The 25175-nt window shown below is 42.1% G+C and overlaps 1 protein-coding gene across 7 annotated transcripts in view; it reads left to right on the forward strand.

Moving 5' to 3' along the window:
- The window catches only part of LOC115202075 (transmembrane protein 131-like), a 112800-nt gene extending 88257 nt beyond the window's left edge, over nucleotides 1-24543 (forward strand). For 5 of the 7 annotated variants that reach the window (XM_029765952.1, XM_029765954.1, XM_029765953.1 and 2 more), the window contains exons 20-34: nucleotides 4951-5060; nucleotides 5576-5718; nucleotides 7413-7599; nucleotides 8062-8247; nucleotides 8489-8638; nucleotides 8948-9566; nucleotides 9750-9865; nucleotides 10335-10507; nucleotides 11834-12040; nucleotides 16087-16165; nucleotides 16543-16658; nucleotides 16991-17117; nucleotides 20480-20556; nucleotides 20701-20840; nucleotides 23997-24543. In XM_029765952.1, the coding sequence (XP_029621812.1) occupies nucleotides 4951-5060; nucleotides 5576-5718; nucleotides 7413-7599; nucleotides 8062-8247; nucleotides 8489-8638; nucleotides 8948-9566; nucleotides 9750-9865; nucleotides 10335-10507; nucleotides 11834-12040; nucleotides 16087-16165; nucleotides 16543-16658; nucleotides 16991-17117; nucleotides 20480-20556; nucleotides 20701-20840; nucleotides 23997-24314 (2748 nt within the window). In that variant the 3' untranslated portion in view covers nucleotides 24315-24543. Of the gene's footprint in view, nucleotides 1-4950; nucleotides 5061-5575; nucleotides 5719-7412; nucleotides 7600-8061; nucleotides 8248-8488; nucleotides 8639-8947; nucleotides 9567-9749; nucleotides 9866-10334; nucleotides 10508-11833; nucleotides 12041-16086; nucleotides 16166-16542; nucleotides 16659-16990; nucleotides 17118-19958; nucleotides 20092-20479; nucleotides 20557-20700; nucleotides 20841-23996 lie in introns of those variants that run through there. The other 2 variants (XM_029765957.1, XM_029765959.1) reach the window with 2 other exon arrangements.
- Nucleotides 24544-25175: the final 632 nt, after the last annotated feature.

Genomic DNA, 25175 nt, shown 5'->3' on the forward strand with positions numbered 1-25175 from the left:
ACAATTGGATGACTTTGGGAGTTTCAGTAAGCAACAATTTGTTGCCTTCATTAGCCTACTTTATTCTTAAACGAACTCCAGCACAGAGAAGAGAAAGGAGCCTTAAATAATTAAACAATAAAGTGATTGAATTCACAAATGCATTTGACTATTTAATATTGGCCATCAACCAAAAACACACCGTGGTAGATATGTTATTGAATTCGATAAAACAATGCATATGTTTATTAGGCTACTGTGCAGTCTGACAAGTAAACATGGGAAAGTTTTTCAGCACCCACCTGTAGCACGCGCTCCAACAGGTATATCTCTCTGGTCACCCCCAAGACACCAGCTGTCAGAGCAGCTCACAGATCACTGCACCTGCACATAGCCCATCTATAATTTAGCCTAAACAACTACCACTTCCCCTACTGTATTTATTTATTTATTTATTTATTTATTTATTTATTTTGCTCCTTTGCACCCCATTATTTATATTTCTACTTTGCACTTTCTTCCACTACATATCTACCATTCCAGTGTTTTACTTGCTATATTGTATTTACTTTGCCACCGTGGCCTTTTTTGCCTTTACCTCCCTTATCTCACCTCATTTGCTCACATTGTATATAGACTTATGTTTGTACTGTATTATTGACTGTATGTTTGTTTTACTCCATGTGTAACTCTGTGTTGTATGTGTCGAACTGCTTTGTTTTATCTTGGCCAGGTCACAATTGTAAATGAGAACTTGTTCTCAACTTGCCTACCTGGTTAAATAAAGGTGAAATAAACAATATTAATTAAAAAGTGCCTAATTCCTTACATAAGGGAGAGCAGGCCATGTCCAGACTTTCTCGTGACCTCAAGTACTCATTAACTCTGTCTTTAATGCTTTTTCGGGTTGCATCAGTCATGGACAGAAACTTCTGAGACACACTAAAAACACAGCATCTTGTTTACATTGTTTATTGTAACCACAATGTCACAAATGGCCAGCAGCATACCACCCTGCATCCCACTGCTGGCTTGTTTCTGAAGCTAAGCAGGGTTGGTCCTGGTCAGTCCCTGGATGGGAGACCAGATGCTGCTGGAAGTAGTGTTGGAGGGCCAGTAGGAGGCACTCTTTCCTCTGGTCTAAAAAAAAGATCCCAATGCCCCAGGACAGACACTGCCCTGTGTAGGGTGCCGTCTTTCGGATGGGACGTTAAACGGGTGTCCTGACTCTCTGAGGTCATTAAAGATCCCATTGCACTTATTGTAAGAGTAGGGGTGTTAACCCTGGTGTCCTGGCTAAATTCCCAATCTGGCCCTCAAACCATCACGGTCACCTAATAATCCCAAGTTTACAATTGGCTCATTCATCCCCTCCTCTCCCCTGAAACTATTCCCCAGGTCGTTGCTGTAAATGAGAATGTGTTCTCAGTCAACTTAAAATTAAATAAATAAATAAACAAATCATTTGTGTCTGCCTTTCCAATTACTTTTAGAGTTTGGGATTTACAAATGTGCGCTTTTCATGTCATTTTTTTGTTAGGGCAAATATGTTCTGTGATATAATTATGGCTTTTATATAATTATAATGCAGGGTTAATAATAATAATAAATGCTTTATTATCCAAATGTTTAAATTGCGTATGGGTGACGGAGAGAAACAAAATGGTGCGCCTTGGGACCCAAAAGCATAGTCAGTGTTCTAACTTTGTTTGAGGTCATGAGGCAGACAGTCAAAACATTTATTTATTAAAGACTATCAGAAAAAATGTTGGTACTTATTTATTTTATCCAAAGCCATGAATGAGGGAGTCACTCAGCTTTATGTAGGTGCCGAGGCTATATGACTGCGCCATCAACTTCATTATTTAGCAGACATCGCTTGCTGCTTATATTCAGTCATCACATATATCTTAAGAATATCATGGAATGTAATTGAAAATGTTCATTTCTCTTAGAATAAAGAGCTCCAGCCCACTGCTGGGGGGGGGGAGAAGAACACTGATTATGCTTTTGGGTCCCAAGGCCTACCTGAATGAATGGGTGATGTAAACCAAATAGAAACTGATAATTGTGTACGACTTCAAAATGCAATTTCAATGAACTGAATGATGAGGATGAAGAAGGTGATTGAATTTAGAATAAGAGTGTAAGAATTGCTATTCCTCTGTCCTGCACACATACCCGAAAAAATACACGTTTTTGGTTTCTATTTGGTCAGAAGAAGCTGTAACTGGACTGTAGCATATTACTTACTAAAACTGTTGTTACACTAAGGTTTTTATTCTAAGAGAAACGAAAATGTTAAATTATATTCCATGATATTCTGAAGATATCATGGCGGCTTCTATCTTCAATATGCTTTATTATCCCAATGTTTAAAATGCGTGTGGGGGACCTCATGCAACCGCAAAATGTCTGATAAAGCCTATACTGTACAGTATTTCTTCATCAACATCTTTATGCTTTCGTTAATAAAATAATGATAAACATTGCATTTTGAAAGAGTATTTTTATTTCGTTATGGATCCTTGGCTAGGTGTAAAAAAAAAAAAATACAAAATCTAAAGTTTTACATTTATTTTATTTATTTATTTAATAATAAAAAAAATACCCCTTTTTCTCCCCAATTTCGTGGTATCCAATTGGTAGGTACGGTCTTATCTCATCGCTGCAACTCCCGTACAGTCTGCAACTGGCTGCCAGTCCTCAACTGGCAGCTTCACTAAATAGTACCCGCAGAACAGCAGTCTCAACGTCAACAGTGAAGAGGCGACTCCAGGATGCTGGCCTTCTCATCAGAGTTGCAAAGAAAAAGCCGTATCTCAGACTGGCCAATAAAATAAAAGATTAAGATGGGCAAAAGAACACAAACACTACTGGACAGAGGAAATCTGCCTAGAAGGCCAGCATCCCGGAGTCGCCTCTTCACTATTGAAGTTGAGACTGGTGTTTTGCAGGTACTATTTAATGAAGCTGTCAGTTGAGGACTTGTGAGGCGTCTGTTTTTCAAACTAGACACTCTAATGTACTTGTCCTCTTGCTCAGTTGTGCACCAGGGCCTCTGGGTGCAACCGGTCAGCACCTTAGAGGTAAATGCCAGTTGTCTTTTCATAGTCGAGCATTCAGAGGTCAAGACAGCGTGTGTGTGTGTGTGGGAGGGAGGGAGGGAGGGAATCGAAACACACAGTAACGCGTGGAATATAGCAATAAGAATGTGCGTTTAAAATATATATATATATATATATATATATATATATATATATATATATATATATTTTTTTTTTTTTTACCTTTATTTAACCAGGAAAATATGCAGATCATCTCCTATTACCCTATTACCCTTCTCAGAGTTTTAAGAATTGTGTGTGTTCAATTATTTGTGGCATTTAAAGCATATTGAATATAGAAGCAATAGGATTTGAAGCAATAGCCTACCCGTGTGTGGTCAACTATTTCAGCACCGTTTCGCACTGCTCTGAGACAAGCATGGGGACTGGTCTTGATACATCAATGAGATTTTTTTTTCCACTGAATCTCCGTTTGGGTATTGGTTAGACTACAATTAGGGTGTGGAAATATTAGGATTATTTTTCTCTTAGTACTGTAGACTATTCCAGACTGGTCACGTTGTACAGCGCCATATTTTCCTAACGGAAACAATGAGGATTTTATTTTTCTTGGAATAGAAACACCATAATATTAAGCAAATTAATGAAGCAAATTTCTTAAAATCAATCCCATATACTATGTTTTTACTTAAATTCTCTAGTACAGCCAAACTAGCGTTAATGGCAACAGTTGCTGACACTTAAATAACGTGCCATAGAATTCCAAGATGTGCTGCAGTACGGTGCAACTTTTACAGGAAGAACCTCTGTCGGGATGGTGCCAGGTTTCCTCCAGACGGGACTCTTGGCATTCAGTTTCATCAGACCAGAGAATCTTGTTTCTCATGGTCTGAAAGACTTTAGGTGCCTTTTGGCAAACTCCAAGTGAGCCATCATGTGCATTTTCCTGAGGAGTGGCTTCCGTCTGGCCACTCTACCATAAAGGCCTGATTTGGTGGAGTGCTGCAGAGATGGTTGTCCTTCTGGAAGGTTCTCCCATCGCCACAGAGGAGCTCTTTCAGAGTGACCATCGGGCCCTTCTCCCCCGATTGCTCAGTTTAGCCGGGCGGCCAGCTCTAGGAAGGGTCTTGGTGGTTCCATACTTCCATTTAAGAGTGATGGAGGCCACTGTGTTCTTGGGGACTATCAGTGCTGCAGAAATGTTTTGATACCCTTCCCCAGACCTGTGCCTCAACACAATCCTGTCTTGGAGCTCTACGGACAATTCCTTCAACCTCATTGCTTGGTTTTTGCTCTGACATGCACTGTCAACTGTGGGACCTTATGTAGACAGGTGTGTGTGCCTTTCCAAATCATGTCCAATCAATTGAATTTACCACAGGTGGACTCCAAGTTGTAGAAACATCTCAAGGGAATATCAATGGAAACTTAATGTAAAAATACAAATATTTGCAAATATTTCTTAAACCCAGTTTTTGCTCAATCCACTCCTAGGGAATCCAGGTTAGTCCTGGGCTAGCATAAATATGTGAACCTCCTGGGGGTCCCCCCCAGGAATGGATTGAGAAATACTGCTCTAGTTATGGGAAACCAATGCAGTCTTTAATCATTGGCCTCTCACCTGGTGTCCCAGGTCTGAATCGGTTCATGATTAGTAGAGAATGGAAGCCAGGGGCCGTATGTATCAAGCGTCTCAGCCCTTTTAGATCAAAATGAATAAGGTTTCATGGACTGGCAAGACCTGATCCTAGATCAGCACTCTTGATATGCCTGATACAGACAAACCCAGAAGTGTTTCAGCTGTCCAGGAGACCGCAGTTGCATAATATTTGCTATGTAAAGTATGCTATGCAGTGATATATTAACCATTTCCACTAACCCTCGCCCTCTGTGTTGTCTACAGGGGGGTGAGGGAGTCCTGCGTCTCCTCCTCCAGCCGTGGGAGAGCAGGGAGGTGGCCGTGGTGTTCACCCCCTCCGAACACAAACCCACCACCACCATCCTACTCATCAGGTACACTATAATTGTCACCTCTACATTATGACACGTTTAGAAATAGTCTTCTGATATTCATATTTCATATGTACATACAAAGGCAAAATGGCCACATAAACAGTACTGTGAATAATTCCCCCCAATTGTTGCATACTGGTACCAGTAGTTGTAGTCTTTCGTGCATGCAAGATTTTGATATGAGCGCTGATATTACAGTAGTTATTGCAGTACTATGCGAACATAGATTTGTACGTGATATTTTTCCACATTTGTGGTTGTTTTGGTCAATAATGTAGCCAGACTAGATGGCACCAGGTATTTTAATGACATTTGCCAGATTTGAGTATGGTGCCATGTGCTGTGTGTCAGTTTTGGTGAATCACAGCATTGGTCTCGAGTTGCCATTCTTTTCAAGTTTTGTCTGTCACTCTGCTGTTGGAGCGTGAGGAAGTGGAAGTCGGGGAGCTGAGTCTAGAGCTTGTCTGACTCTTTCTCTTTTTTTATTTCTCTCTCTTGGTGTCTCTCTGTCTCAGGAACAACCTGACAGTGTTTGACATGGTGACGGTGCGGGGCCATGGGTCCAAGGAGCTGTTGAGAGTGGGGGGCAAGCTGCCGGGCCCCGGGGCCTCATTACGCTTCAATGTCCCTCAGTCCACCCTCATGGAATGCCGAGACGGTGAGCCAACCACTCAGTTAATTTTATATTTGTAATTTATCCACCTTTCTCTCATTGAGATGAAAATCTATTTTGTGCTCCTAGTGGCAATCACAACAATCAGTGTGTTACTCCACAAAAATCATCAATGATAGGGTTTGATTATATTTAATTTGAGTCCAGTATATGTAGGGTTGGGCGATGTGGACAAAATATCATATGACGGTATTTAAAAAAATTTAAAAAATTTAAAAAAGGATGGTATTTTATATTTTTGAATACTAAAAGTTCTGCATTTGCTTTTATGCTTTATGCTTTGTGACCCTAGGCTGGCAACACAAATGTTCTAAGTGATTCCAATGGGTCTTTCTCCATTCTGATTTGTTTTATACTCTTCAATTCAGCCAAACACTTTCATACATTTCTGTGTTTCCTGCACTTATTTGACATCATTTCCACATTGCCACATAGGGCTGCATGATATGGGCAAACAATCTAGGCCTTATTTTTAACCAAATATTGCAATTGTGATTTTACTTGTGATTTAGAGCATAACACTTGGGTGAACTAATGATTATTCTAATTCTATAGTTAGAATATAATAGTGAGCACTTTGAATACAGTGTTGTTATTGTGACAGGGTAGGAACCAAAGTGTTGATAAGGGTTTTCTAGGGGACCCTATAATCTTTGGCTACATTTAATGTTTTCCCTTAGCTACTTCATGTATCTAACATATGCATGCTTTGCGTATTCCTCTTTGATTTAGAAGAGACTGTTGCACAAACAACATGCTGATTTATGTCAACGCCATCACTGGTATGTTGGTATGCTAGCCAGCTAACTAGCGATTAGCATTAGTGGCTAACAAGATTTAGGCCCAACTTGTTAAGAAAAGACAAACTAGCTGTTTGCAGACGTAAGAAACACAAACTATGTGTAATTATAGAATGCTAGTGGATTTATATTAAGAAGCAAAGTGAGCAACGTTGTTGCTGTGCTGCATGCGGACTAAACGCAAGTGTCTCGTGGTCGAGGAACAACAAATGCGCTCCATGAGGGAAAGGGGGAGGGGCTAGGTGTGGAATACCGTTATATCGTAAAACACGCTATACCGCCCACCCTTAAGTGTATGCACTGTTTGTAGCTAGGTCTTATTAGATGTTTATCAATATTTGAATGCATTACTAATACAATTCATTAGTCAAGACAAATGACCATGCTTCGTAGTAATGGAAAATTGAATGCAATACCTTTCAGGTTCATTGGTAGGATACCAAAGTTTGGAATTCAAACTCAATTATAAGGCCCTTGAATTTGAAACTAGGCTACCTAATCACTGTCTTACTATTAGTGGTGGTAGTTCTGCTGTACAACCTGTCATATCCTGTAATAAACTCCTTTTAATGGCACAACGCCGATTTCTTGTAATTAAATGGACAATAAAGCGTGTCTTATCTGTGTGTTCTCCTACCTAGGCTAGTTAATCCTTGGTGGCATACCAAATGTCACCCTATTCCCTTTATAGTGACGTACCTGGTCAAAAGTAGGGACCCTGGTCAAAAGTAGTGCGTTATAAAAGGAATAAGGTGCCATTTGGGACTCAGCCCTTGTCTTGCTCTACTGTTCTTAAGAGTGTGTGGCTGGCTACTTTCATTTATTTCCTAAGTTCTTTATGCATCAAACAAAAAATGCTTCCTCCCATCTACCTCCCAGGCCTGCGCACCAACAAGCCTCTGTTTGCCATCCGGAAGAGCTTCAAGGTGGAGAACGCTGGGGAGCTGCCCCTTACAGTCACGTCCATGAACATCAACGGCTACAAGTGCCAGGGCTTCGGCTTCGAGGTGCTGCAGTGCAGGTCATTCAGCCTGGACCACAACTCCTCGTCCGAGATCAGCATTGCGTAAGTCAAATGACAGAAGAATGGATGCAGATTGTTGTTGAATCTTTTTTTATGTGAACAGATTTTGTATTAACTCAGCAGTAGTGTACATGCGTCAGGTTACTTTCAAGTGAAGGGTACATAAAGTAATGGAAGAAAAAGGGATGTATCATTTTTGTATTAAGTCCGAACGTATCAAGACGTTTGTATTGTTCAGTTGATCATTTGTTGTTATACGAGACATCAAGAAATTGTTTTTGGACATTTGTAATGCTCATTGACCTCATCTCCTTCTGTCCTTTTCCCCCCACTGTCTCAACTTCTATTTTCTCTATCTCCACTTCCCCCTCTTTCTTTTCACCCTCCTCTTTTCCCCTTCATCGCTCGCTCGCTCTCTCTCTCTTTCTCTCCTTCTCTTACTCCACCTTCTTCCTCTCTCCCCTTCCCCCCTCTCTTTCTCCACCCCCTCTCTCCCTCCTCCAGGTTCACTCCAGACTTCACGTCGTCCTGGGTGATCCGGGACCTGACCCTGGTGACATCGCGCGGCTCATTGTTCCCCTTCACCCTCAACGTGACGCTGCCCCACCACATGCTGCCCCTCTGTGCCCAAGTGGTGCCCGGCCCCAGCTGGGAGGAGACATTCTGGGTGGTCACCCTCATCTTCACCTGGTCAGTGCCACCCCGAGACGCATAGACCAGTACCAACTTAGTGCCAACTTTGGGTGAAGAAAAGCCAATGTCGTACACAGCGTCATGAATTTTTGTTGTTGCATAAAACTGGTTTCAGGTTGAAAGACAATGGACTTTGACTCCCCAACCAGATTCCCAGTGTCTACTTCTTTTTGTAAATTTGTTGGCACTGGTATCACCAATGAATAACCAGCCATATCCTCTCTCTCTCTCCTCTCAGCTTCTCCCTGGCGGGTGTTTGTCTGATGGCTTTCCACCAGGCCCAGTACATCCTGACTCAGTTTTCCAGCCCCACCACCCGGAGCATCTACAATTCTGCCTTGTCCCGGGACAACGGCCCCGTCAACAACATCACCCCCAACGGAGTCAAGTAAGACTCTCTGGAATATATTTTACAAGAGAACCAATCAAATATTTGTACTTAAAATCAACAGTTTTACATGGTTAATTACCAATATAAAGCGTTATTAAAGTTAGATGTTTTGGTGGTACTTGATATAACACTCCAGTAAAAGTGTTCCATCAACCATGTTGTAAAAGTAGCTGCATGTTATCTACATAAACCTGAACTCATTTTGTTATTTAAATGAAGCTTATCACCCATTTGATTAGCTGGTGATAATGCACTGGTATGGGTTTACACATACACAGTCTCTAACTGGTTGTTGTCCGTGTCCAGTAAAATGAAGGGCAGCTGCAAGACGTACGTGGACACCTGCCACAACTCCGACAAAGGAAAGGGGCGTGGCTCCCCAGCAGTGGCCAACGGCTCCACCCCCCGGCCACAGCCCTTCTCCTCTTCCTCCTCCTCCAAGAAGGGTGCCTCCACCTCCCCCTCCCAGCCACAGAAGAAACACAAGGTGTCTGTTTACTACGGCAAGTACAAAACCAGCTCCTCCGCCACAGCGGCGACGGCCGCCACGGCGACTGAGGAAGAGCGGGAACTAGACCTAACACCCGACCTGGGAACCCTGGAACCTTACCTGAGCACGGACGCCTGCAACAACAACGAACCCACGTTCCTCTGTCAAATCGACATTAAGAAAACGACACAGCACTTTAAGGAAGCTCTCCCACAGAGCGCCGCCCAGCGGGAGGACAGCAAGGGGCCGGCGGCGGTTATGTTTCCCGTGGAAACGCAGGCCGGCTTCCCCGACAATGTCACTGTGGGCCCGGGCCCCCGACCTGGTCTCCTGCTGTGCAGCCCCGTGACAGAGAAAAGGTACGACCTCGGTGCACATTTGCAGTTTGCAGAGAAGAGGGACACATCAGAGAAAAGGGACAACTCTGAGCTAGAGGTGAGAGATGCACATGGTGATCAATTGGCTATTACTTGGTTTTATTTGATAGCTTGCTCTGATTGATGCTCGTAGCCTGGTTTCTCCTACAGCTCTGTAGAGATTTTTTTGTGTGCAATCTAAGTACTTCAGTACAGGGTGGAAATGTGAATTTAATCTTTCTCTCGTTCTCTCTCCCTCCAGACCAAAGAGGATGGTAAAAGCCAGAGGAAGAAGGCAGAGAAGACGGAGGCTGGTGTCCCAGCCTTGAACAACAAGGCAAAAAAGAGTCGCAAGAAGAACACAGAGGGGGTTTCTGGGTACCTGGCATCTTCAAATCGATAGACAGCGATAGACAGCGTGCTCACTTACAAATTAATCTTGATTTGGTGCAGAATTCCGTTTTGTAAAATCTATAGAGAATGAAATTGACAGCACTCAAAGGACAATCTTCAATAAGTCATTGCTTGCCCTACACTTCGGATGAACCTATTCATCCCACACAGATGTGATGCACCTAATTCACACTGCGGCTTTTGTTCATTGACTAAAAGTAAAACATTTCACTTTAATATTTTCTAACTGTGTAGAAAGGGAAAGAGTGAATTTGATTATTTTGATTTGGGATTGATTTAAATGTAAGAAACAACCGTTAATTAGCTACCCCCGGCAGGCGTTTATAGTAGAACGTTCAGCTGTGATGAAGGTTTGTAACCCTGTTGATTGTAGAATCGCTGCAGGAAATGTAAAGACATTGAAAAGGGACATTGGTCTTCGCTGTTCCCACAGGCTACCTGAACACAGCGTGGTTGTGATGTCAGTGCAGGAGAGGGAACCAGAGTGGAGAACAGGAGAACAACAACAGAATATGAACGGATCCCGCACTCGGAACCGCTGCTCCACAGGAAAACCAGACGCACCAAAGCCTAGCCCCAACCCCGACAGCCCCCTCAAACAGAACGGTGGGTACATATACACACACACACCAGGGTTTCCGTTTGGAAAATGTGGCGGCGGAAATTTGACCGGCAACCTTTTAATTGACCGGACATTTAAGAAATCTGCTGGACTCATATGCATTGGGTGCGTAACTGATTAGGGCGTCCACCCACAGTTCTCAGAATGACAGAAATCACATTTTAGATTATGGTAATTCAGATTAACAGAACATGCAAGTCAAGAATGCAACGTGCGGAATACCGAATTCTGAATGTGCACTTTGAAGATGTTAGAATAACTGTCCACATTTACTTTTCCTCAGCCAAGAAGAAGAATAACGAACAGCAAAATCACTATCCTATGTCAATCTACTATCCCCCATGGTATAAAAGTTGACCTATTCTATTGATCAGCTTGTCGAGAAAGAAATTGCCTATTCCAAACATACTCTGGGACAGTTGTGAGACGATGAATCCCAAATTCATACGACCAGTAGGCCTCGGCTCCATTAAAAAACCCTGTTAAAAAGCAATGAGTCTGATGCAACAGATCACAACGTTTAGCTTAAGATGAACTATTATTTATTCACATTATAAGCGCAGCAATGCGCACAAGTCAGTAGGCTACGCAGCAACGTTTGTTCCATAACGCAACTGTCACCACACATGCGAGCGGTTTCGTATTTTATAGGCCAAGAGCAGGCTATTACCGGATAACGGAAACCCTGACAAACACACACACACACACACACACACACACACACACACACACACACACACACTCAAAAAGCTGGGACGTCTATGGTTACACCCCTCAACCACTTGATAACCTGTGGCTATATCTGCCAGTCTGTGGTTAACTTGACCAAAGTTAAACCCTACCCCTCACCTAAACCACCATCCTGTTAAAAGCATTCTGCTGTGTCTGTGATGATATGGACATCTCTAAGTGTATTTACAGCTGACTGACCACAAGTAGGTGCCAAAGTGCCTTTTCTTTTTCAACACATTGACATGGTAGATGCTACAGTAGTACATGTCCAGTTTTGCCACATTATCAGAAACATTGGGAATTCCCAATTAAATGTGATGGCTAAAGATGAGAGTGAATGAGTCAAAGTTAGTAGATTGACATTTTATATTGAATATTGGACAGTCCTCAGCATCTCTTTCTTTACATTTTACACTTCATTTAAACAGTTGGAAAGATATGCAAGTGGGAGAAGCTTAGGAAGATTGGCCATGGGGATTGAAGGGTTTGAGCGGTATATTTGACTGGCCTGGAGTGTTACTGCTCGGCCACAGGCTTTACACAATCCTCAACATCTCTCGCCCTCCTTCCTGTTCTAGGTGTGTGTCTGGTGCGGCCACGGCGGAAGTGTGTGGAGCGGCGCGTGGCGTGCGAATCGGGCTCAGACTCGGGCAGCTCATCAGGTAGCGTGCGGGCTAGCCGCGGCAGCTGGGGCAGCTGGAGTTCTGCCAGCAGCGTTGAGGGAGACAAGGACCCCGATGCCCCGCACCACCGCACACACCACTGCACTACCTCAGCCAGGAAAAGTATGAACGCACTACTGCAGTATGCACACTCACACCACATACACACACTGCACTATATACAACACACACACACACACAAGCACACTTAAATCTATACACTGAGTATACAAAACATGATGCTCTTTCCATTACATAGATTGACCAGGTGAATCCAGGTGAAAGCTATGAACTCTTATTGATGTCACTTGTTAAATTCACTTCAATCAGTGTAGATGAAGGGGAAGAGACAGGTTAAAGAAGGATTTCTAAGCCTTGAGACAATTGAGACATGGATTGTGTATGTGCCATTCAGAGGGTGAATGGGCAAGACAAAATATCTAAGTTCCTTTGAACGGGGTATGATAGATGCCAAGCGCACCAGTTTTGTGTGTCAAGAACTGCAACGCTGCTGGGTTTTTCATGTGTGTGCATCAAGAATGGTCCATCACCCTAAGGACATCCAACTGTGGGAAGCATTGGAGTCAACATGACCTCGTATCCCTGTGGAATGCTTTCAACACCTTGCAGAGTCCATGCCCCGATGAATTGAGGTTGTTCTTAGGGCAAAATGGGGTTGCAACTCAATATTAGGAAGGTGTTCCCAATGTTTTGTACACTCAGTGTATACACATTCCCCCCACTCGCTACTGCAGCACCTCGGACAGGGAAAGTGCATACACTGTCACAACCACTGCACTGCTCTTATCAGGAAACGTGCCCCTAGAGCAGGGCTCTTCAATCCTGTTCCAGGAGAGCTACCGTCCTGTAGGTTTTCACTTTAACCCTAATCTAGCGCCACGGATAGTTAATAACAATAGTTTTTCACCTAGTTGGCTTGGGGATTTGAACCAACGACCTTTCGGTTACTGGCCCAACCGCTAGGGGTTGGAGCGAAAACCTGCAGGAAGGGTTGGAGAACCCTGCCCTAGAGTCGCAGATTAACTTTAGGGAATGTGTTTTTTTTTTCCCCTGGTCCCTACATATTGCTCCTTTACTATTCCCAACTCTCTCTCCAGCTCATCTGTAGCTCTGTCTTTCATCAGCATAGCCACGTGTCTCCATTCCATTCCGCACATGTGCTTCTCATCAAAATGTCCTCCTTTCACTCCAGAATAGTAGGTCCGGACCGACAGAGAGGGAAAAAAGTATTTGATCCCCTGCTGATTTTGTACGTTTGCTCACTGACAAAGAAATGATCAGTCTATAATTTTAATGTTAGGTTTATTTGAACAGTGAGAGACAGAATAACAAAAAAAATTCCAGAAAAACGCATGTCAAAAATGTTATAAATTGATTTGCATTTTAATGAGGGAAATAAGTATTTGACTCCCTCTCAATCAGAAAGATTTCCGGCGCCCAGGTGTCTTTTATACAGGTAACGAGCTGAGATTAGGAGCACAGTCTTAAAGGGAGTGCTCCTAATCTCATCTTGTTACCTGTATAAAAGACACCTGTCCATAGAAGCTATCAATCAATCAGATTCCAAACTCTCCACCATGGCCAAGACCAAAGAGCTCTCCAAGGATGTCAGGGACAAGATTGTAGACCTACACAAGGCTGGAATGGGGCTACAAGACCATCGCCAAGCAGCTTGGTGAGAAGGTGACAACAGTTGGTGCGATTATTCGCAAATGGAAGAAACACAAAAGAACTGTCAATCTCCCTCGGCCTGGGGCTCCATGCAAGATCTCACCTCGTGGAGTTGCAATGATCATGAGAACGGTGAGGAATCAGCCCAGAACTACACGGGAGGATCTTGTCAATGATCTCAAGGCAGCTGGGACCATAGTCACCAAGAAAACAATTGGTAACACACTACGCCGTGAAGGACTGAAATCCTGCAGCGCCCGCAAGGTCCCCCTGCTCAAGAAAGCACATATACATGCCCGTCTGAAGTTTGCCGATGAACATCTGAATGATTCAGAGGACAACTGGGTGAAAGTGTTGTGGTCAGATGAGACCAAAATGGAGCTCTTTGGCATCAACTCAACTCGCCGTGTTTGGAGGAGGAGGAATGCTGCCTATGACCCCAAGAACACCATCCCCACTGTCAAACATGGAGGTGGAAACGTTATGCTTTGGGGGTGTTTTTCTGCTAAGGGGACAGGACAACTTCACCGCATCAAAGGGACGATGGACGGGGCCATGTACCGTCAAATCTTGGGTGAGAACCTCCTTCCCCCAGCATGACAATGACCCAAAACACACGGCCAAGACAACAAAGGAGTGGCTCAAGAAGAAGCACATTAAGGTCCTGGAGTGCCCTAGCCAGTCTCCAGACCTTAATCCCATGGAAAATCTGTGGAGGGAGCTGAAGGTTCGAGTTGCCAAACATTAGCCTCGAAACCTTAATGACTTGGAGAAGATCTGCAAAGAGGAGTGGGGCAAAATCCCTCCTGAGATGTGTGCAAACCTGGTGGCCAACTCCAAGAAACGTCTGACCTCTGTGATTGCCAACAAGGGTTTTGCCACCAAGTACTAAGTCATGTTTTGCAGAGGGGTCAAAAACTTATTTCCCTCATTAAAATGCAAATCAATTTATAACATTTTTGACATGCGTTTTTCTGGATTTTTTTGTTGTTATTCTGTCTCTCACTGTTCAAATAAACCTACCATTAAAATTATAGACTGATCATTTCTTTGTCAGTGGGCAAACGTACAAAATCAGCAGGGGATCAAATACTTTTTCCCCCCACTTTAGGCTCTGAAGCTCAGAGGGCTGGGGGGGTTGGAAGTGGGACTGGAGACTCTACAGAGCACTGTGGTGCTGGGTTAGGTTAGGCCAGATGTTTACTTTTTCTTTGGCTCTGAGTGACTTTGTCTGTGTTGGTTAGGGCTGAGATTCCCAAATTTCCCATCTCTGAATCCACCTCAGTGTACACCTCATCAGACATGGAAATGTTGCATCCGTCTTTCACCTCACCTGTTCTCCATCTCTCTTTTTCTCCACCTATTTCTTTCTCTCCCTCTTTCTTTCGGTCTAACTCTCTCTCTGTCTACAGCTCTCTCTCTCAGTCATCTAATTCCTGTGTTTTGAGGGGTGCAAAATCCACTTGTCACTTAAATCTCTTACCTTGGTGACTCTTTCTCACACTTGCTAGTGCCATTCGTGTTTTCTCGTTGACATAAGGACCGCAGAAATGTTTCTAATAACCTGTCAAACCCACTCTGGTAATGGCTGAAATGGCCTCAATGGAATACATTGGTTTTCCTCTGCATCTATAAGAACGCTAACACAACGTCTGGGATTTAACGCACCGTCTCGACAGTTACATCACAAGAAAGATATCTTATTTTGATCAGTTAAGATTGATGTGCAATCGAGAAAAAAAAGTTATGATTTAATTAAAATGTTTGCAAATTAGAGGCGCAACTTCTGAAAATTAAAGCTCAGATTATAGTGATGTTATGTCTGATCACGCAAACAATGGAAAGCAGGTATAAATAGGTGTAATCTGGAGCTAGTGTTTTGATTTTAAAAACGCATGGTTATCCTTCTCTTGACACACTTGTTGAATTATGCAAGTCACGTGACAACAAAATGAATAATTCATGAGGCTGTCTAGACAGTGCAGGTAGGCCTAGAGACAGCAAGTTTTTTTTTTTGGTTGTAGCCCTGTTCCACCCCTTTATACAAATGTATTCATGAATGCAAATACACCCAGGCAAATGAGGCACGTAATATTGTTTATTTTATCACAAAGTATTAAAAAAATACCTGGGAATAAAAAATATATTTTACAATAAATGTAATACCTGAATTCCCACCAAAATGCCTGAACTCCATTCATTATTTGTCCGTGCCAGTACAATGTTTTATGCGCAAAAATGCAGTCAATATCTGATAGATTTTTTTTTTTCAATCTGAACATTTGTAGTATTTTCACTGTTGCATTTATTAGAATTGTTATTTAAACCTTTTAACAATTTCGATTAACATTACTACTCCCACGCTCTCTCTCCCTCTCTGACACTGATATAGTAGAAAAGGGATGAATGAACTAACATGTTTTCATTAGAAAGCAGGGTCAGAGTTGTGATTTGTAGCTGTGTGTCTGTGTCCACAGGGGACTCCATGCAGTACGGCGTCTACCCAGCCGAGAGGGACAGCTACCAGACCATGATCTCCACCTACAAGGCCCAGAGGTGCACACACATTAACTGATTTAATCGCACAAACACAGACCGGTAAACACACACATGTAAACACACACAGCAACCACATAGAATGGAAGACATACTCTTATGGTCATTTAGCAGAATATTTTACATAAAGCTACTTACAGTTCAACCAACAACTGTAGTGTGCAGGCACGGCCATACTCTAAACAACGGAACCATTCTTATCGTGTTTCAAGAAGTGTACTATCATTCTAAAAGTCCTTACTGACAAAGACACTTTGATCCTATCAACCCTAATGGAGAAGTCTCAGTTCCAATAATAATGCTGGTTATTTATGTACATTTTTTAAGTGCTTTTCACACATAATCTCAAAGTGCTATATCTGTCCCCTGGTGTGCAGCATGAATAACCTGTACAGGAAGGAGCCTTGCCAAAGCCCAACAGAGCCCGCCCTAGTGCCCCCCAACTTTGCCCCCAGCTTCGCTTCTGTAGCAGCCCGCATGGACAGCACCATGGGTGAGTGAAGTGCTCAGTCAATAAATGTTGACATACCTGTACATCAGAATCTGTGTGTAAAATGTCTTGTCTATTATAAATCTAAAGTTGATCTCAAAAGGGAAGTGCTATAAAATTAGCATGCAAGGGTATTGTTTTGTTTGTCGTTGCATAACTGCGTTTCGCGAATGTGTGCGATTGCTGTAAATGTTTGGTGCGGTAAATCGGGGATGGCCAACCCTCTTTCTGGACAGCCAAGTATGCAGGCTTTTTCTCCAACCCTACTATAAAGCCTGTGTTACTGCTTACCTTGTTATAAATGCTCTATGTTAATTGTTTCCCTCTTCTCTCAGATGTGGCGGGCCAGTATTTTCCTGAGGAGACTTGGTCGGCTCCCTCTGTGCCCCTCACCAATGAGTTCAGGTACAATGCCTCAGAGGCCGTGCCCTACGTACCTCAAGCCTCAGCCCCCTTCAATGGGTAGGTCACTAAGCCAAGAGGAAATGTACTAATTGTGTCTTTTGTACAATCATGTTGTAGCTTAGGAAGCCATTTTCATTGTCAGGCCATGTTGATCATACAGCTATTGTATACAGTAATCATTTGCCTATGAACCAGAGTTCATAGCACTGAGGTGGTATGCCCTAGTAGGAAGTCGACTGTGTGCAGCTCACCCTGCACTATTACCTCAAACATAAAAAACATTCTCATGTCTACCTACTTCTCATAAGCTTCCCAGTAAAGCAATAAAAACAATCAAGAATGCCAGAAGAGTGCTAAAAATGGCCCACATTAACATATGTATCCTAAGAAACAAGGTTCATGAAATAACTTGCTAGTAATAGATGACATTCATATTCTAAAACTCACTTCGATAATACCTTTGATGATACAGTGGTAGCAATACATGGTTATAACACCTACAGAAAAGACAGGAATGCCAATGGGGCCAGTGTTGCGGTCTATATTCAGAGCCACATTCCTGTAAAGCTTAGAGAGGATCTCATGTTAAATACTGTTGAAGTAATATGGCTTCAGGTTCACCTGCCTCACCTAAAGCCCATTCGGGTGGGAAGCTGCTATAAACCACAAACTGCTAACAGTCAGTAACTGGATAATATGTGTGAAATGCTTGATAATGTATGTGATATCAACAGAGGTATATTCTTCTGGGTGACCTTAATATTGACTGTCTTTCATCAAGCTGCCCACTCAAGAAAAAACATCAAACTGTAACCAGTGCCTGCAACCTTTATTTAACTAGGCAAGTCAGTTAAGAACAAATTCTTATTTACAATGACGGCCTACCTCGGCCAAACCTGGACGATGCTGGGCCAATTGTGCGTTGCCCTATGGGACTCCTAATCACGAGCGTATGGGATACAGCCTGGATTCGAACTAGGGACTGTAGTAACGCCTCTTGCACTGAGATGCAGTGCCTTAGACCGCTGCACCACCCCCACTCTGGGTTCAGGTTGTCAGTCAACCTACCAGGGTGTTTACAAACAGCACAGAAATGAATTAATCGACATGTGTTGATCACATCTTTACTAATGCTGCAGAAATCTGCCTTACTGCAGTATCCAAATCCATCGAATGTAGTGATCACAATATAGTAGCCATATTTAGGAAAACCAAAGTTCCAAAGGCTGGGCCTAATATAGTGTATAAGAGGTCATAGAATACGTTTTGTTGTGATTCCTATGTTGATGATGTAAAGAATATTTGCTGGTGTGTGGTGTGTAATGAGGAGCAACCAGACACTGAACTTGACACGTTTATGAAATTGCTTTTTCCAGTTACTAATAAGCATGCACCCATTAAGAAAATGACTGTAAAAACGGATCAATCCCCGTGGATTGATGAGGAATTGAAACATTTTATGGTTGAGAGGGATGTGGGAAAAGACATGGCAAATAAGTCTGGCTGCACAACCTATGCAGTACTGCAAACTGAGAAATAATGTGACTTAACTGAATGAAAAGAATAAACTATCCTATGAAACAAAGATAAATGAAGGATAGTAATACGCTTTGAAGCACCTTGCCAGCTACTTCAATGATTTGTTTTCATCTGCAAGATTAGCAAACTTAAGCATGACATGCCAGCAACAAACGCTGACACTACACATCCAAGTATATCTGACCAAATTATGAAAGACAAGCATTGTCATTTTGAATTCCGAAAAGTGAGTGTGGAAGAGGTGAAAAATCCACCTGGGTCTGACAACTTGGATGGAAAATTGCTGAGGATAATAGTCCCTGGAGGGAAGCAAAAGTCATTCCGCTACCCAAGAATTGTAAAGCCCCATAACTGGCTCTAATAGCCGACCAATCAGCCCGTTACCAAATTGTGTTGGACCAGATTTATTTGTATTTATTTTTCATTTAACCTGTAACTATGCTACAATGCTATTTTACAGTAAACATATTGACAACAGACTTTCAGCACTTTATAGGGAAGGACATTCAACACTTACACAAATGACTGATTGGCTGAGAGAAATTGATAATAAAAAGATGGTAGGAGTTGTTTTGTTAGACTTCTGTGCGGCTTTTGACATTATCGATCATAGTCTGCTGCTGGAAGAACGTATGTGTTATAGCGTTACACCCCCTGCTGTGTTGTTGATAAAGAGTTACCTGTCTAACAGAACACAGACGGTATTCTTTAATGGAAGCTCCTCCAACATAATCCAGATAGATAGAATCAGGAATTCTCTGTATCTATGTATGCGGATGACTCAACACTTTACACGTCAGCTACTACAGCGAGTGAAATTACTGCAACACTTAACAAAAAGCTGCAGTCGGTTTCTTAATGGGTTGCAAGAAATAAGTTGGTCCTAAATATTTCTAAAACTAAAATAATTGTATTTGGGACAAATGATTCACTAAGCCCTAAACCTCAACTACATATTCTAATGAATAATGTGGAAATTGAGCAAGTTGAGGTGACTAAACTGCTTGGAGTTGTTGATGCAACAGTAGCTAAGATGGGGAAGAAGTCTGTCCATAATAAAGCGCTACTCTGCCTTCTTAAAACCACTATCAACAAGGCAGGTCCTAGAGGCTCTAGTTTTGTTGCACCTGGACTACTGATCATTCATGTGGTCAGGTGCCACAAAGAGGGACTTTGGCTCAGAACAGGGCAGCACGGCTGGCCCTTAAATGTACACGGAGAGTTAACATTAATGATATGCATGTCCATCTCTCATGGCTCAAAGTAGAGGAGATATTGACTTCATCATTACTTGATTTTATAAGAAGTATTGACATGCTGAATGCACCAAGCTGTTTGTTTTAAACTACTAACACACAGCTCGGATACCCATGCATATCCCACAAGACTTGCCACCAGAGGTCTCTTCATTATCCCCAAGTCCAGAACAGACTATGGGAGGTGCACAGTGCTACATAGAGCCATGACTACATGGAACTCTATTCCACGTCAGGTAACTGATGCAAGCAGTAGAATCAGATATATATATTTTTTAAATAAAAATAAACCTTATGGAACAGCAGGGACTGTGAAGAGACAGGCACACGCATACACATAACACATGCACTCTACACACGCGTATGGCTTTTGTATTGTAGATATGTGGTACTGGAGTAGTGGCCTGAGTGCACAGACTTAATGTGTTGTGTAATGTAATATTTGTAATTATATGTAACTGCCTTAATGTTGCTGGACCACAGTGATCCTTAATAAATGCAAATGTGTTAACCCCTGTGATATGGTTACCTGTCAAATTATATACTTTTTTATTGTGAAATTATGTGTGTTAGCTAATTTACGATGTTGTGTTTTCGTTAATGTATATTTGTGTTCTTGAACAGCTTCCCTTGGAACAGTGCCAACAGCCAATGTAACAGCCCGTATGCATACTGTGGTCAGGGCAACTACATGTCAGCAGGTAGGCGTCAAATCTACTGTGTTATTGTGAGTAAAATGTCTTATACAGGTCTCCCTTGAAAAGGGCTTTTGATCTCAATGGTACAACCTGGTGGAATATCATGGGAAAAACACTTACCATTGTATCTGTACCATCGGTCCGCAGGCAACACCAACTTCCACAACAGTTTCCCATGCCAGCCAGAGAGCCAGACGGTAGCCTACAGCCACCGGCCCAGCTGGAGCGAGGAGTGTTCCCAGGAGGCTCCCTCAACCTGGGATACAGCCGGCTGTGTGGGCAGCAAGGTAAACCTCCGGGACCCGCTGCTGGCTCCATTCAACCTAATCCTCCTAATATCCATCATTACTGTCCCCGTCTGCCTCAGTCAATGACCTAGTCCTAACCACTTGACTTCGTGCAGGTTTACTAAGTGTCTGCACCAAAGAAAGAGATAAAACAAGGAACTGCCTTCATTTACACTTAAGATTCATGTTTTTTTCTTCAACCCTTTATTTTGCCCTTTTGATCTGTCCCCAATGTTTAATTCCTTGTCGAAAAAGGCATGTGCAAATGCTTAGTAAATCTGTCACAGTTAAGCTTAGTTTTTAATATTATATATTTATTATATATAATATTATATATTTTAATATAAACTATAAAGGATTGTTTGAAATGATTTAAGTGGATAATCAATATGTGTGTTATTGTAACTCATCTGAATCTGTGGAGCTACCATTTTGTTCACTGTCTGTTTTCTGAAACGCCCTTGGCCTCTAACCTCTGTTTTTCCCTTTTGGTGTGCTGTCTGGTTATCAAATTTAACGTCACAATCTAACTGTGTGATTTATAACAAACGAAATAGAGCTTATAAAATAGGAACTGCAATCTCTGTGGTTTGAATGGGAATCTAGAGAGTGAGGCTTCGACTGCTTCTCTTGCGTGGAGAACTTCCACTTTTCACAAACTACCCACCATGGTTCTGGCCTCAGCATGGGTCAATACAATGTAGATCATAGTCTTTTGGTTTTATTTTAGACACCATTGTTTACCTGTTATTTAGACAAAACAATGTCACTGACCGCTTGATGACATAGATGATACCTTTCTTTTCCTAATTCTTAGTAAAAGTCACATAAGTGGTACTGATCATTGTATTGAATTGTTTTCTAAGAACCAGAAAGTAAATATCAAAAAACTAGTGGTGACAGGGCTGTAAAATGAAGCTTTTATGCTTAATTCTTTTGCAAGATCCTGACCACCTCCATTATCACGTCTTGTGTGCAATGTTCCCTCAAATATTTTTTAGCACTGAGCAAATTTCTGGTCTGCTGAGCGCAAACTTGAATGTTGTGAAAGTTCTGTGCAACTTCCAGCATTTACTCTGAACACTGAGGCTCTACCCGCGTTAAATTATAGTTGTAAAAGTGGCCATATAGGCTACTGTGGCTATTTGATCATAGTGTAGGCCTACCACAGTGGTCTACCATTAAAAAAAAAACTATGGAGAAAATACATCCCATAATATTTTAACATGGAAATAGCAGTTCTATCATTCAGCCTACAGTAGCAGCCAATGTGTGGTGTTCAATGTAGGTCTACATTCCATGGGACTTTTGAAGGAAAAAAACATGCAGGGCTTTTCATTAACCTTCAGACAAGGAGTTGACTGAAAATGTTGTTGTTTGATGCAAGAAACCACTTTGCAAAATAAAATGCATTATTATTCCCATATTCCCAAATTATGCTACCCTCTGCCTATTGGCTACTTAGTTTATTCAAGCCTGTCTCAAAATACAACACTGCATCTCTAAGACAAAAAAAAGCTCTTTAACTGACTCGCTTTTCAAAAATGTCTAGAGATGTATACGTTTTGTGCTCTTGTAGGAATCAATCACGCCCCTATTGCTGACTACAAATGATCTGTAACTGGGCTAATAACTCACTAACTAGCAAAGGATATGAACAAAATGTTTACATGTGGCTACATGCAGCTCTCGACTGATCTCCAAACAAGCGCATCTACTCACGGCCGCTCATGCTGTAAACACAGTCCAGTTCAAAGTAAATTGCACAGATCCATATATGGCAATGGTTTATTTGCATATAGACCTACTGCAGCTCTGATTTGTTTATCCCGCACCGGTCTGTGTAGAGTACGGCGGAGTAGTGCGTATCAGTGCAATAGAATCCCACTCCAATGTGTTCTGCTACAACAAAATCTCTTGCATAGTTTCAGTATGTTGCACTGAAAGTGGCTAATATTGTGTTGATTCGATCACAATTGCCACAGTAAAGGGAAACGTTGATAGTGTTAACAGGAAAAACTCTAGAACAGTGATCACTGTCAAGATCAATTTGAGTCAAAATGCAAGCTGAGATCTACCGCTCAGATTTTTTTTAACATGATTTACAAAACGTAAGCCTATGCAACATTACCCAATTTAAAATCGTACTGTAGCAATGAGTTTTGTGCTGTAAGCTATAGTGTAGGCCTACCACATAACAATATGTTATGACCGAATATTGGCTTTGCTTGAATTGCCTTGCAATTGTTGTTCGGGCCATTTAAAAAAATTATAATTCAACATTTGAGGTAGGCTATATGATCACATCAGTAATAGATCCGTTGTTGTATTACTTGTGAAGCACAGCTGAGTGAGCATACGTTTAAATAATTAGCTTTTTTATAAAAAGATTTACTGGGCTTATGGTGCCTGCATCTGTCTCAGCGGAGGGAGAGAGCAGCAGACTGAGCATCCGCCTCTCAACATCCCTCAGCTCTCCCTTTCCTCCACTGACACTGACCATAAAGGGACACCGTCTTCCAGATGATGGCCAAACCTGAGTCGCACCGCATTATTTCTGCCTCATGCTCAAATTTGTTACTCCTATGAACAGAGAAAGGGAAATATTCCTCGATATTAAAAAATACCCAAGCCACAAATAATAACAACGCAAGCCTATATATGCACTTTCCTACTCATTCATTACTGTTGCAGTGCTTGTTGTAGCGCTGAGTGGAAATAGGAAGAACGTGTATTTTATGGCTTATAAAACCCACTCATAAAAACATAATCTCTTTGCTGTATTCATTGACAGTCTCGCTAGTCGTTTTTTAAATCTCGTTTTGAAATCTCACAGTATCAACTTTACTGTAGCTTTCTTTTATGCCTGCTACGTTACTGCAGACACGGTCATCTGTGCCATCCGATTGGCCAGCAGTAGACCTATTGTGCACTTGATTTTCTCTTTGGGCCTGCTGGGAACGCAGAGTTTGTACCTTCAGACACATGAAATGGTTAAAAATGGCAACAGTTCTAGAGGGAACATTGTGTGTATAGGAATTCAAACACAGCTTCTCATAAACTTTACTTTTAGATTTTTGCCATCAATGAAGTGTCCAGCAACATTTAATCTTTTCTAAACCAGATTTTGTTTCTCTCGCTCTGTTTCCCCCTTAGCCATATTTCCCCGGCACCAGGAGCCTGTCCCCCATGTCCAGTCTGTTCGGTTCCATCTGGACCCCCCAGAGTGAGCCATACCAAAGCCACTTCCAGCCAGAGCGCTCGGTCCCCATGAACCCGGTGTCCCCCGTCTGCCCCATCACCCCACCTCACGCCCCCTTCAACCGGGAGCCTGGGGGCATGTGCCGCCCCAAGCAGTACTCCAGCTTCAACCCCTTCGGCCCCCACATGAACCTGGACATTTGGAACTCCTCATCCAACCGCAGCTCAAACTCACAGCTGTCCAACGACTCGGGCTACTGCGGCGACGTTTAATAAAAACCTGGCATAACCAATAACAACAAACAAAAACGATGCTATAAAATAAAGGAACAAGAAATGAATGTGCTTTTATCGATAATGGGGAAGAAATGTGAATATTCCTTTACTTTTATGTTCCTTTTTTTCAAACGTTCAATGTTGTGAAAAGTTAAGCGTTTGTTGTATATTTTTCTAGATGTTTTGATCTTAGAAAATTAAAAAAATTAAAAAGTTTTGTACTTGATGTCTTGTTTGCTTTGTCCCCCACGCTACAACTATTTAGAATATGGCAGTAACTGAGGGACCGTATAAGCTTGTTATCTTTGCCATCCATCAAAATCACATTCATACAGCAGTTTAAATCGCTTTACAAAAACAATTATAACCAGAAAATGTCACAGAATTCAAATGTACAGTCGTGGCCAAAAGTTTTGAGAATGACACAAATATTAATTTCCTCAAAGTTTCTTTAGATATTTTTGTCGGATGTTACTATGGAATACTGAAGTATAATTACAAGCATTTCATAAGTGTCAAAGGCTTTAATTGACAATTACATGAAGTTGATGCAAAGAGTCAATATTTGCAGTGTTGACCCTTCTTTTTCAAGTCCTCTGCAATCTGCCCTGGCATGCTGTCAATTAACTTCTGGGCCACATACTGACTGATGGCAGCCCATTCTTGCATAATCAATGCTTGGAATTTGTCAGAATTTGTGGGTTTTTGTTTGTCCACCTGCCTCTTGAGGATTGACCACAAGTTCTCAATGGGATTATGGGCTGGGGAGTTTCCTGGCCATGGACCCAAAATATCAATGTTTTGTTCCCCGAGCCACTTAGTTATCACTTTTTCCTAATGGCAAGGTGCTCCATCATG

This window comes from Salmo trutta, chromosome 11 (genome assembly GCF_901001165.1).
Source record: "Salmo trutta chromosome 11, fSalTru1.1, whole genome shotgun sequence".
NCBI classification, from domain to species: domain Eukaryota; kingdom Metazoa; phylum Chordata; class Actinopteri; order Salmoniformes; family Salmonidae; genus Salmo; species Salmo trutta.